The sequence below is a fragment of the Psammomys obesus genome, unplaced genomic scaffold (genome assembly GCF_907164565.1).
Source record: "Psammomys obesus unplaced genomic scaffold, mPsaObe1.curated_primary_1811, whole genome shotgun sequence".
Lineage (NCBI taxonomy): Eukaryota > Metazoa > Chordata > Mammalia > Rodentia > Muridae > Psammomys > Psammomys obesus.
The window spans coordinates 4456235-4468849 of NW_026589447.1; the positions used below are offsets into that span (position 1 = coordinate 4456235).

Below are 12615 nucleotides of genomic sequence, written 5' to 3' on the forward strand. Positions count from 1 at the left end.
CATCACATCAGCTGGACTGGTTTACTTCAACTTTCAGCAAGGCCAGGTCTCAGCGTGCAGTCCATAGATTATCACTGAATGGAGTCTGTCATTCAGGTGAAAAATCTGCTAAGAAATTCAGACTAGAGACAGAAGTTAAAATTTGCCTAGTGATTAGGGAAAGTGGGGAATCCCAAGACCAAGGGAAAAATCAGGCTGGTATACTCATTTAGAAAGAGCAGGTAACAGGTGTCTGCAAGACAGCAGGAGTAGACTTATGCCATTAAGACCTAGTAAAAGCTAAGGCTTTAGGGTCAGAGATATTAGACAAGGATGTTTTTAGCATGATGAGAAGTACTTTTAAGTCTATCTCCAGAAGACAAGAAAGGGAAATTAAAATCAAGCATGCGGCTGAATAGTAAGTAGTCAGGGCTCCATCAGTTTTTCAGAACTCTATTGGTCAATGTCAAACCCCTGAACATTTGCAATCTAATAACAACATAAGCACAACAATAGCATAAAGAGGAGAGAACTCTGAAATATCTTTCATATTTAATATGCCTTAAATTATTTTTATATTATCACAATTTGCATTTACATACCTTAAATTATTTTAGACCCTTAAACTTGTTACAATTTACATTTACCAATTTTAAAATACCTATTTATACCCTCCAAACTTCCTTGCATTTACCAACTTTAAAACACCTCTTAAGAGTTTTATTTTTCATAACTTTTCATTTATTAACATTGAAACATCTCTTTACAGCCTCAATTTTTTAAATATTTATTATTTAAATTTTATATCCTCAGAACTTACATAAACTTTACATTTTTTATCCAGGTTTTCACTGTAAGACACAGTTAATATGAAGCCTGTGAGCAAGCAGACCTTTTTTTCCTTTCTAAATAAGAGATCTAATAACTAGTAGTTCTAACTCACTAATGAATCGACCAATGAATTAACAGTGGATCTCATTGTCAGCTCTTTAACTGCAAAGCTACTATTAGCTTAGCTTAGCCATCAATGTGATCAGAGATCTGAGAAGGATAAATTATAAGCTAACTGAATCTGTGTGCCAATCAAAATGACAGAGATGAATAGTCAGTCCACCACCTAGGCAGTTGTCCCTGGGTCCTGTGGTTTCATGGCATCACAATCAGAGGCAGGCCAGCCATCAGGCTCAGTAAATGAGAAACTCTTTCTGTGCAAAAGAAGAACATGAGAGTATGACTTCACTGTGCCTTCAGCAACACGGAACAATGACTATTCAGTTTTGTCAGGTTTAGGCTGGGCCGTAGTAGTGGGCCAGTTGTGGCAATCTAGCCCAGTGGTTATCATACCACCATCCATAGCTGTAGTCCTCTGTCATTATGCCCAAATCTTCTTAGAGACTTTGGGGAGCTACTGCCATGATTTTGGGATGCTCTGTCTGTGATATTAAGCTTATACATGTTAAAATGCCATATTCCAAAGATCTCTCATAAGCTTGAGAGCCATAATATGGGTTTCTGTAAAACATAACATTTTTTTCTTTTCAGTTTCTTTTTTTATTTTTTATAATTTATACACCTTATATTCTGATTGTAGACTCCTCCCATATATTCTCCTGGTCACACACACCCTCCTTCTTCCTCCCTACCTCTCCCCTAGTCCATGGAGAAGGGGCATCCTCTTCCCCTACCATCTGACCCTAGCCAGTTAAGTCTCATTAGGACTGCCTAGATCCTTTTCCTCTGTGGCCTGGCAGCCCTGCCCTCACAATGAGAAGTGATCAAAGAGCAGGGAGCTGAGATCATGTCAGAGATAGTTTCTGTTCCCCTTAGAAGAGCACCCACATGGAGACTGAGCTACCTATGGGCTACATTTGAGCAGGGCATCTAAGTCCTTTCCGTGGATGGTCCTTGGTTGGTATATCATTCTCTGCAGAGCTCCTGGGTCCAGATTTTTTTACTTTCTTTGTCTTCTTGTGGAGCTCATGTTCCCTCCTGGTCCTTCTATCCCCAACTTCGTCTATAAGACTCTTTGCCCTCTGACCAAAGTTTGGCTGTGAGTCTTAGCATTTTCTTCAATACCCTGCTTTGTAGAGTCTTTCAGAGGAAATCTATGGTAGGCTACAATCCTGTTCATTGTTTTCACCCATTTCCAATGTCTGTTTTGTTTTTCTATGAATGAGAATTAAGCATCCTTCCTAAGGTCCTCCTTGTTATTTAGGTTCTTTGGGTCTGTGGATTTTAGTATGATTATCCTGTATTATACAGCTTAATCATCTTATAAGTGAGTCTATTCCAATCGTGTCTTTAACCGTTCTTTGGTTGAGGGACATCTGGGTTGTTTCAAGATTCTGGGTATTATGAATAAAGCTGATATGAACATAGTTGAGGAAATAGCCTTGTTGTATGGTGGAGGAGCTTATTTTGGTATATGCCTAGGAGTGGTATAAATGGGTCTTAAGGTAACACTATCCCTAATTTTCTGAGAAAGTGCCAGATTGATTTCAAAAGTGGTTTTCAAGTTTACATTCCTACCAGCAATGGAGGAGGGTTCCTTGTTCTCCTTTCTCCACATCCTCTCCAGCATGTACTGTTACTTGAGTTTTCTAACTTAGCCATTCTGATAGGCGTAAGACTGAATCTCAGAGTCATTTTGATTTGCATTTCCCTGATGAATAAGGAAGTTAAACATTTCTTTTTTAATTTTTATTTTTTTAATATTAATCATAGGTTATTTACTTTGTATCCCAGCCTTAGCCCCCTCCCTCACAATCCCACCCTCCATCATCTCCTCCCTACCTCTTTCCGGTCCACTACTAAGGGAGATCCTCTTTCCCTTCCATCTGAACCTAGCTTATCAGGTATCTTCAGGACTGGCTGCCATGTCCTCTTCTGTGGCCTAGCAAGACTCTTCCAATCTTGGGGGTGGGTGGAGGTAAAGGACCCAGCTGTTGAGTTCATGTCAGAAAAAGTTCCTGTTCCCCTTACTAGGAAAACCCACTTGGTTACTGAGCTACCATGGGTACATCTGAGCAGAGGTTCTAGGTTATATCCATACACGGTTCTTGTTTGGAGAAACAGTCTCATAGAGGGCCCCCGTGCCCTGATATATATTTTTCTTGTGAGCTCCTGTCTTCTCTGGGTCATACTAACTCCCCATTCTTTCATACAATTCTCTGCACTCTGCCCAAGGTTTGGTTATGAGTCTTAATATCTGCTTTGATACACTGCTAGGTAGAGTCTTTCAGAGGCTCTCTGTGGTAGGTTCCTGTTCTTTTACTTGTTTTCTCCTATTGCCCCTATCCATCACATTTGTCTTTCTAAGTGAGGATTGATCTTCTTACTCCAGGTCCTCTTTCTTGTTTATCTTCTTTAGGTGCACATATTTTAGTATGTTTATCATATCTTATACGTCTATATAAGTGAGAATAGCACCATGTGTGTCTTTCTGCTTCTGGGGTACCTCACTCAGGATGACCTTTTCTAGATCCCACCATTTGCCTGCAAATTTCATAATTTCCTTGTTTTTAATTGCTGAGTAGTATTCCATTGTGTAAATGTAATACAATTTCTGTATCCATTCCTCTTTGATGGACACCTGGGCTGTTTCCACTTTCTGGCTATTATGAATAAAGCTGTTACAAACATGGTTGAGCAAATGTCCTTGTTGTGTACTTGAACTTCTTTTGGATATATACCTAGGAGTGGTATAGCTGGATCTTGAGGAAGCAGTATTCCTAATTGTCTGAGAAAGTGCCAGATTGATTTCCAAAGTGGTTGTACAAGTTTACATTCCCAACAGCAATGGAGGAGGGTTCCCAATTCTCCACAATCTCTCCAGCATGTGTTGTCACTTGAGTTTTTACTCTTTGCCATTCTGATGGGTGTAAGGTGAAATCTCAGGGTCCTTTCGATTTGCATCTCTCTGATGGCTAAGAATGTTGAACATCTCTTTAAGTGTTTCTCTGCTATTCTATATTCCTCTATAGAGAATTGTCTGTTTAGCTCTGTACCCCATTTTTAATTGGATTGCTTGATTTATTGCTTTTTAATTTTTTTTTGTTCTTTATGTATTCTGGATATCAGCCCTCTGTCAGATATATGGTTGGTGAAGATCCTTTCCCAGTCTGTAGGCTGTCGTTTTGTTCTGATGACAGTGTCCTTTGCTTTTCAAAAGCTTTTCATTTTCATGAGGTCCAATTTATTGATTGTTGCTCTTAGAGACTGTGCTGTTGGTGTTCTGTTCAGGAAGTTGTCTCCTGTGCCAATGAGTTCCAGGCTCTTCCCCACTTTTTCTTCTAACCGATTTAGTGTATTTGGTTTCATGTTGAGGTCTTTGATCCACTTGGACTTTAGTTTTGTGCAGGGTAATAAATGTAGAACTATTTTCATTTTTCTGCATGTAGACATCCAGTTGGACCAGCACCATTTGTTGAAGATGCTGTATTTTTCTCCATTGAATGATTTTGGCTTCTTTTTCAAAAATCGAGTATTCATAGGTGTGTGGGTTTATTTCTGGGTCTTCTATGTGGTTCCATTGATCCACTTTCCTGCTTCTATGCCAGTACCATGTAGTTTTTATTACTATTGCACTGTAGTACAGCTTGAAATCAGGGATGGAGATACCTCCAGATGATCTGTTGTACAGGATCATTTTGGAAATTCTTGGTTTTTTTTTTCCTCCATATGAAGTTGAGAATTTGTCTTTTAAGGTCTGTAAAGAATTGTGTTGGTATTTTGATAGGAATTGCATTGGATCTGTAGATTGTTTTTGGCAGGATGGCTATTTTTACTGTTAATCCTACCCATCCATGGGTATGGGAGATCTTTCCATCTTCTGATATCTTCCTCCATTTATTTCTTCAGAGACTTGAAGTTTTTTTTCAAACAGGTCTTTCACCTGCTTGGTTAAAATCACCCCAAGGTACTTTATCTTATTAGTGGCTATTGTGAAGGGTGTTGTTTCCTTGATTTCTTTCTCGGCCCTTTTGTCTTTGGTATACAAAGGGGCTTCTGATTTTTTTGAGTTGATTTTGTATCTGTCCACTTTGCTGAAGGTGTTTATCAGCTGAAGGAGTTCTCTGGTTGAATTTTGGGGGTCACTCAGGTATACTATCAATTCTTTGAGAGATTTGTTTGCTTCCTCTTTATGTGACTCTAATAATAACTGGATAAACATATCTTTAAGGTCATTTTCTTGTGTTTCCGATGAATTGGAGTATCCATTGATTTTGGGAATTGCTGGTGAAGCCATGATTTCCTGATTTTTGTTGAGTGTGTTCTTTCACCTACTTCTGGCCATTTGCTGAACCGTAACCTGCACTGTTTGTTCTTGGATTCTGTGGTTCAGATTGGTACTGTCTTTCTCTGTTGTCTGGAGAATTCTTCAGGGAGATGAGAGTGATCTAATGGTTTCAGCATGTGCGTTGGTACTTCAGTTGTACCTGTGGGAAGAAAGTCCCTGGGCGCAGAAGGACAAATGCAGATGAGTGCGCACGCGCGCTCGCGCGCACGCGCGCGCGCGCGCGCGCGCGTGTGTGTGTGTGTGTGTGTGTGTGTGTGTGTATGCTTGTGTGTGTGTGCATGCCCTTGCGCATGTAGGCAGGGAAGTTTGCCTTAAGGGACAGTGTGTTAGACAATGTAGAGGCCTTCAGTGTGAGGGAGAGATACCTTGTGGTCCCCAAAGGGGTCTCGGGCTCTGGAGTTATCACATGCGCTGGTTATGATCACATGTGCAAATTCTCAGAGTACCCCAGTGGCCTACAGGCTACTGGTAATCATCTCTAACTCAGCTCCAGGAGTTATTTGCCTAAACTCCACTGGGAACTCCACAGAGCCCGGGTTTTTTTTTTTTTTTTTCCCCAAGAAACCCTCTGTTTTCCACCATGGATGTGTGGGTGGGAAATTTCTGATGTCTGGCGGGTAGTTTAGAAGCACCTTGGATCTGGGGCTCTGCAGACACTTGGGAGCGCACTCACTCTCTATCAGGTCAAATCGAAATGCACAGGGATTCCTCCTGTTCCCTACTGGCAGATGTGAATCTGCTGAGCCAAATGTGCGCTCAGACACCTCAGTGGTGTTGCAGCTACTGTACCCGGGAATCCAGTTGTGGCTGCAGAACCGGGATGTCTAGGTGCCTGCCGGGAAGTCTTGTGGCTCAGTGCTTGGTGCCCTTGGGTGGTTTTGTAGGTCCACCGGACTTTGGTGGCTGCAAAGCCTGCTGTGCTGTCCACCACTGAGGGACTGATCGGCTTGTAGATTCAGGCTCTGTGGAGTTGATAAGACCTGCAGCTCACAAGAGTGGGTCCCAAGCAGGATTATACAGCATCTATCAGTGATGCTGGTTGCTGGGGCTGCGGTGCTAGTATTCCTTCTTCTGCTGTCTTGGTTCTCAGACAGCAAGATCTGGCGCTGTGGCTCTGCTCCTCCGAGGGGGAGGGAGGCCCAAAGAAGGAAAGTGCCCCTCTCCATTCACAGAGAAGTCTGCTTCTGACCTGAATCAAAAGGTTCTCTGCTCTTGTGGTGTCCCTCCTCCTTCAGGGAGCCACAATGTGGATTTTCCTATTTCAGTTGCGCCTCCACTCACCATTTCAGAGTTTCAACTTCCTTTGCTTTTCATAAAGGGTGCACGCTGATTGCCGCCATCTTGGATCCCCTCAAAACAGAATGTTTTAATCTCTAATTCTGGCATAGTCTGTAGTTAAGCATTTTATAGCCATACGTATTTCTAGTAGATCTACATAGGCAAACTTTGTAGTTACCAATCTTAGGCTTAACCTTGAAACCATAAACAAGAGACTAGGTATAGCTCAATCTTGTAATCAACTGCAGTCACTAGCATAACTTTAAATATATTTCTGAACTAAAATCAAAGCAAAACTTGAAATCATACAGTTCATAGAGGGGCTGACAAATCTTGCTGATCCTACCACACCACATTATTAAGACTGAACAGCAACAAGGTTAAAAGACAGAAGTTGCACTCAGCACTAAACAGGGAACTGAACAGAGCTGGAAGGCCTCAACAAAGATGGCAGTAAAACCATGGCTGCATCCTCTTCATCCCTGAACCAACAGGGTGGCCATCCTCGTGTTGTTACAGGCTGTGGCGGGCAATTTAAAACATAGCCATCAGGTGTTGCCATCTCCCAAAGTATAGAACTGTGGAGCATTTATAGTTTCATGTGACCAAGTTCTGACATTTTAATCAAATAAGTATTAGAACAAACTGCATAATAGAACAGTAAAAAACAGTTTTAAACTGTGCTTGAACTGTTCTGGCCATACCAAACCTATAGGCCAGAAAGAAATAGCATTAATCCATTCATTCAGGAACTGGCAGCCAGGCACATACTTCATATCTAAACAGACCTTCACAAACCAGGGTTGAATCACACAGAATACCTCAAAAACACAATCCTGATTTATACATACCTACATACACACACATATATAACATATTATATATAATATATATACATATATTATATTATATTATGTAGAATATTACATATGTATATATAATATATACATATATTAAATGTATATATGTGTGTATATATATATGTATAATATATAATTATATATATATAATTTGTATAGATATTATTACAAATTTTCTGATAAACTTTGAAATGTTTCATAGCCTTAAAACATAGTTTAAATTTTAAATGTCAAAACCAAATTTTACCAGTGTAAACAGTTCAGTCTCTAAAATCAATACCAATTTAAAATGAGACTTGTCTTCTTAGTCTAAAAGAATATAAGATGATAAATAGAATTCATTACACCCAAGAGGTTCTCTAATATTTTGCCCTATGCCACACCACATGGCAATTTCAAGATGGCAGAATCACAGCACATGACAAGTCACATGGTTACCATTTAAAAGCATTTGTGTTTCTATATGTTACTAACACATATGCACTCATACATATGTTCTAAACAAGACTTTGAATTTAAACTTTAAACAATAACTGTTTATGTATAACCAATAACTGTTAATGTATAACCAAGACAGATAGAGCATATTAACCATTTAGTGTCAGTCAGAAATAAACATGTCATGGCCATCCATGCATTTCAAACAGTCAGACAAAACTCTTCTTACTTCAGCTGTATTTCAAGCACTTTGTTATCTTTTGAATCTATGAAGGTGTTTGGAACTTGCCAGCAGTGTTGTCCAGGGCACCACATGCTGCAGTCATTCCTTGGTTTTCCTCCTCGCCTCTGCCCTCTCATGCTGACTCACGGAAGAGGAGTGGGCACCACCATGGTGGAAGCTCACCATTTTTTTCTCCCTGAGGCCAGGCTTCTACAAGCTGCTTTTTTTGCAGTGGCACAAGCTCCTTCTGCCCCATGATTTCGGCTAGAGCTGCTGCCCAGGGCCAGCAATTCTTGGGATGAACATGGCTCCACGCCATGGTTGATGGCTATACCATCCCTCCCCTAGCCATCTTCCCCAACAGGATCTTCTCAACCACCCAGGTGGAAATGAGCTCATGCTTCCTACCCAAGCCTGGCTGTTTCCCACCAGTGACCAGGGATTCCCCAGCTTGTAGCGCTTTGTACATGGGGCAGGCAATGTCACCGTACTGCACAGCTATTTGGTCACCAGACTTATAGAGACCATCACAAGTAAACACACACACACACACACACACACACACACACACACACATACACACACACACACACACACAATGCAAGAAATGAATGTACAGGTACAGCATGCACAAACAGGAAGGAAGAAGAAGAAAAAAGAAAACTCAGAACAGCAGCTCTGCCAGACCAGAGAACAGAACATAGGCCAAGCTCTGTCAGACCAGAGACCAGAGCAGTGGCAGAAGTGCCAACTCTGGGGCTCTGTATACTATAGCAATCCCTTGGTACCTCCTCCCCACTTCCATCACCAGAGCCTGTGGAACATGGTTCAAGCCTCCCTGAAATGGGCAAGAGTTAAGTCTATGTGGTTAGAAGGAGTCTACCATGTCATTAGTCAGTCCTAGTCACTAAAAAGAGGCTGTGACATACATGATATTTGACCAGAAAGATATACACAGAACCAGACAACTACAGTGGTACAGCCGTGCCATGGGAGCTATCCACCTTGTCCTTATTCAGAGATCCAGAGATCACAGAAAACTGGAGGTGCTCCATCAGCTCTTACAGAATTTCGCGGACACTTCCGTCCCCTCAAAAGGGGTCTGGAATGTCTTCCAGGCTCCCTGTGGCTCATGGTTGTCCACTGCATCTGCTCTAACCTTTCCAGACCACACAAATTAAATACTTTGTCTTAAGGTCTGACACAGAAACTAGAGGAACAGTGAGACAGACACAGACAAACAGACATAGACAAGACATTTACTGGCAGGTCCTCCACCCTTTGGTTCGGGGGGGGGGTGTTCCTGGGTGTCTTGAGAATCATGGACGAGTCCCCAAGATGTTATGCCCAAGTCTCAGGGACCAAAAAGAACAATGAGGAGCTAATTCTCATGCAAATGTAGTAGAGTCTTTTTATTTCGAGCTTGAGCTCAAGACCACACCCTCACTGACAATATTCACTGATTAACTGTTGCTTGAGGTGATAGTTAAATAAACTGGGTATTCTCCAGGCTATTCCTTGGGCAGGGGACTCCATTGCCTTCTTCCTGGAATTGGTGACCTATGGCCTAGTTCTTGGGTTGGTGGCTTTTTGAAGTGGGGTCTGTTGGGCCTGATTCTTTCAGTATCATTCCCTCTGGGACTTTTAATTCTTTCATGTCCTTTGTCATCCAACCGCATAGACCATAGTAAAAGTATTCTAACTATCCAAACCATGCTCTATTTAAGCTCCATGTGAGAAATCCATATATTTCTAACTAGATCTCACTATAGAAAGTATCCAGGAATTATAAAACACGGATGAGCACTTAAAAACATTTTAATCACTGTGACATTCTGCCTAAAATTGAAAATAAATGTCACTTTAGATAGATTACACAGAAATCATGAAATTGGAATCATAAAACTGCTTCCCTGTCTCATGACCTTTTAGCTATAAGATGTGTTGAATCAGGAAAAAGATGGACTGAATCACACATGGCAGAGGTCTCACAAGCGTAGGTATTTCCTCCCATGGAAAAAAAAAAAAAACTCTTAGACATTCCCTATCATCCAAGGAAGGGAGGACTGTTACAAGTCAATTGCTTGTTTCACCACTCTGCCATTCCCTTCTTCTCTGATCACAGGTTCTACCGAAAGACACGCATTGGGGGCCTTCAGGACCAAGAATGCATCCCTTGTACAAAGCAGACTCCTTCTTCTGAGGTTCAGTGTGTGTATCTACTTTTCTCTCTTCTTCCCCAAACCTCTGTTTGTCAACAAAATCAATAGACTTCTTTATTTTTGTGGAAGGAAAATGCTCATTGGCACTCCATCCTTTGGAGTATTGATTGAGAAAAGGCAATCACCTATGATTAAATCTCAACTTTCCAGCATTCAGATCATTGGATCTCATTTTCCTTTTCATAAAAACTGTATCTAATGAGAAAACATATTTTTCATATTTTGTGAGCTACTTGGCTATATTTGGTGGAGTAATGAATGGTACAATGTATTTGTAAAATAGTATCTCTACACTTATTAATTGTTAATATATTCAATAAACCTGGTATATGGAAATCCTTAGGTTTTAGACCATATCAGAAGCTGAAAAAAAGGAGCTAGAATATAGTCTATGCCTAAGTCAATAGACACTTATTTATCTGATTTCCTGTAATTGCTGTCTATCTGCTCACATATTCTTTAAATTATTGGTGTATTTCTTAAAATAATGACATATAAAAGAGGTTTATTGAAAAATATGTATTAGCATAAGCTAAAGTCCTATATTAGCTGAGATTCTTAGATAATAAATCCTAAATTTTTGTATACTTTCTTCACATTTAAAAAAAAAACAGACAGTATAAAGTTCTCTCTTAGATATTTTCTGAGTCTTCTGTCCTTTTCTCCACAAAAACAGTTTTCTGAACAATAAAGTTTTTTGCTAGGCTATCATATATATGTATATATACAGATCCATGCTTCTATCATGTGCCTGTGTTTGCTAGATCAGGTATTGTCCAGATCCTTGTTACAGAAGGAAGTGGTTAAGATGTGACAGCTCTTAACTTGCTCAATATGGAAGTGACACATATCACTTCCACTCAAAGTTCCTTGGCCATGAGTTTGCTGATAACGTTACCATAAGGTTGTAAAGAATACAGGGAGTGTATGGTTAATTCCTGGGCATATTCCTCTGCCATATTCTCCATTACTGTTTAAATGTTTGTATTAATTTATGTATATTCATATTCTTATACAATATGTGCTATTACTTTTTGTTTTATAACATTTTCTAGAAAGGTCACCAAGCTATCCTTTCTTTACTTTTTCTCCTCTGGATTATTTATATTACTCAATGGAAGATTTTTATGATGTCTTAGGAAAATTATGATTTACTGATCCAGTCTTTACTGATGAGCATTTTAATTTAATTATATTTTTAGGTTATATTACTAAACATAGTATGAGTGAACCCACAATGCAGCATCTTTTTGTTAGTCATGCTAGTTTATACCATGCTTGCAGCATATGAGCAGGCATGGTATAAATTCATTCATTATCCCTTTATCTATCCTCAGATAAGAACATAGTAGCCCTAAGTAAGATGACCTAAAGCAGAAAATGTGGTATAAGCAACTTCACGTCCCTTGTCAAAATGAGTTCTAACTGTCCATTTTCAGTGACCTCATCCATTGTTTTGTTGTTGTTGTTGTTGTTGTTTCACAGGTACCTTCCAGTTGAGCTTAGTGAAGGTAGATGCACACACTATTCCTCCGAAGGAAGCCACACTTGTTGCACTGGTGGGCAGTCTGCTAGTGGTATTTTCCTTTGCTTTCCTTGGCCTCCTCTTCCTATATTGCAAGCATATCTTCAACAGACATTGTCAATGTGGTAAGTGTGTCTACTTAACATTTTATGGGAATCTTTTTTGGTACAAGAGGAAGTTTTTATGAGATTGCAAGGTAATGGGTCTTCCTTGCCACACTGAAAAATTTCAGGAATGATGCTCTGTTTTCTCATAAGAACCATCCTGATGGCATAAAAAATCATGGGAAGTCAAAAGGGCTGAACTATACCTGAAGTTAAGTAGACTGTTTTATTAGATTTTAAGGGTTCATGGGGAATTTTCCTTCATGGGAAATCACTTGGTAAAGGAACCAAGAGACCAAACATCTAACTATTTTTAAATCATAGTGTAACTCAAATTATCTAAATTCTTTGGATTTACTTAGTTTTTATCTTCAAGGTGATAAATAAGATTGGGTAAGTTTTAATAACCATTTCCTAACTTGTTATATATATATTTATATATTACATACATTAATATAATTATATGACTATATGTATATATATTTACAGGTTCTGAAACATAAGAATTGAAGAGAATTTAGCTATAATTGAAACATGATTAATAAAAGTTGATTAGATTTGTAGTAAATGTTGTTAGTATAGTAATTACCAGAATGTGATAACTGAAAGCATAGTGTTTAACCAAAATTCTTTTTTTTCTTTTTTTATTAATTACACTTTATTCATTTTGTATCCCCCCATAAGCCC

At 39.5% G+C, this 12615-nt stretch overlaps 1 protein-coding gene across 1 annotated transcript in view; it reads left to right on the forward strand.

The window, feature by feature from the left end:
- Eda2r (ectodysplasin A2 receptor) overlaps positions 1 to 12615 on the forward strand; it is a 49064-nt gene that overhangs the window by 31529 nt on the left and 4920 nt on the right. Inside the window, exons 5-6 of the mRNA XM_055605040.1 lie at positions 10203 to 10288; positions 11785 to 11949. Of these exons, the coding sequence (XP_055461015.1) occupies positions 10203 to 10288; positions 11785 to 11949 (251 nt within the window). The remainder of the gene's footprint in view (positions 1 to 10202; positions 10289 to 11784; positions 11950 to 12615) is intronic.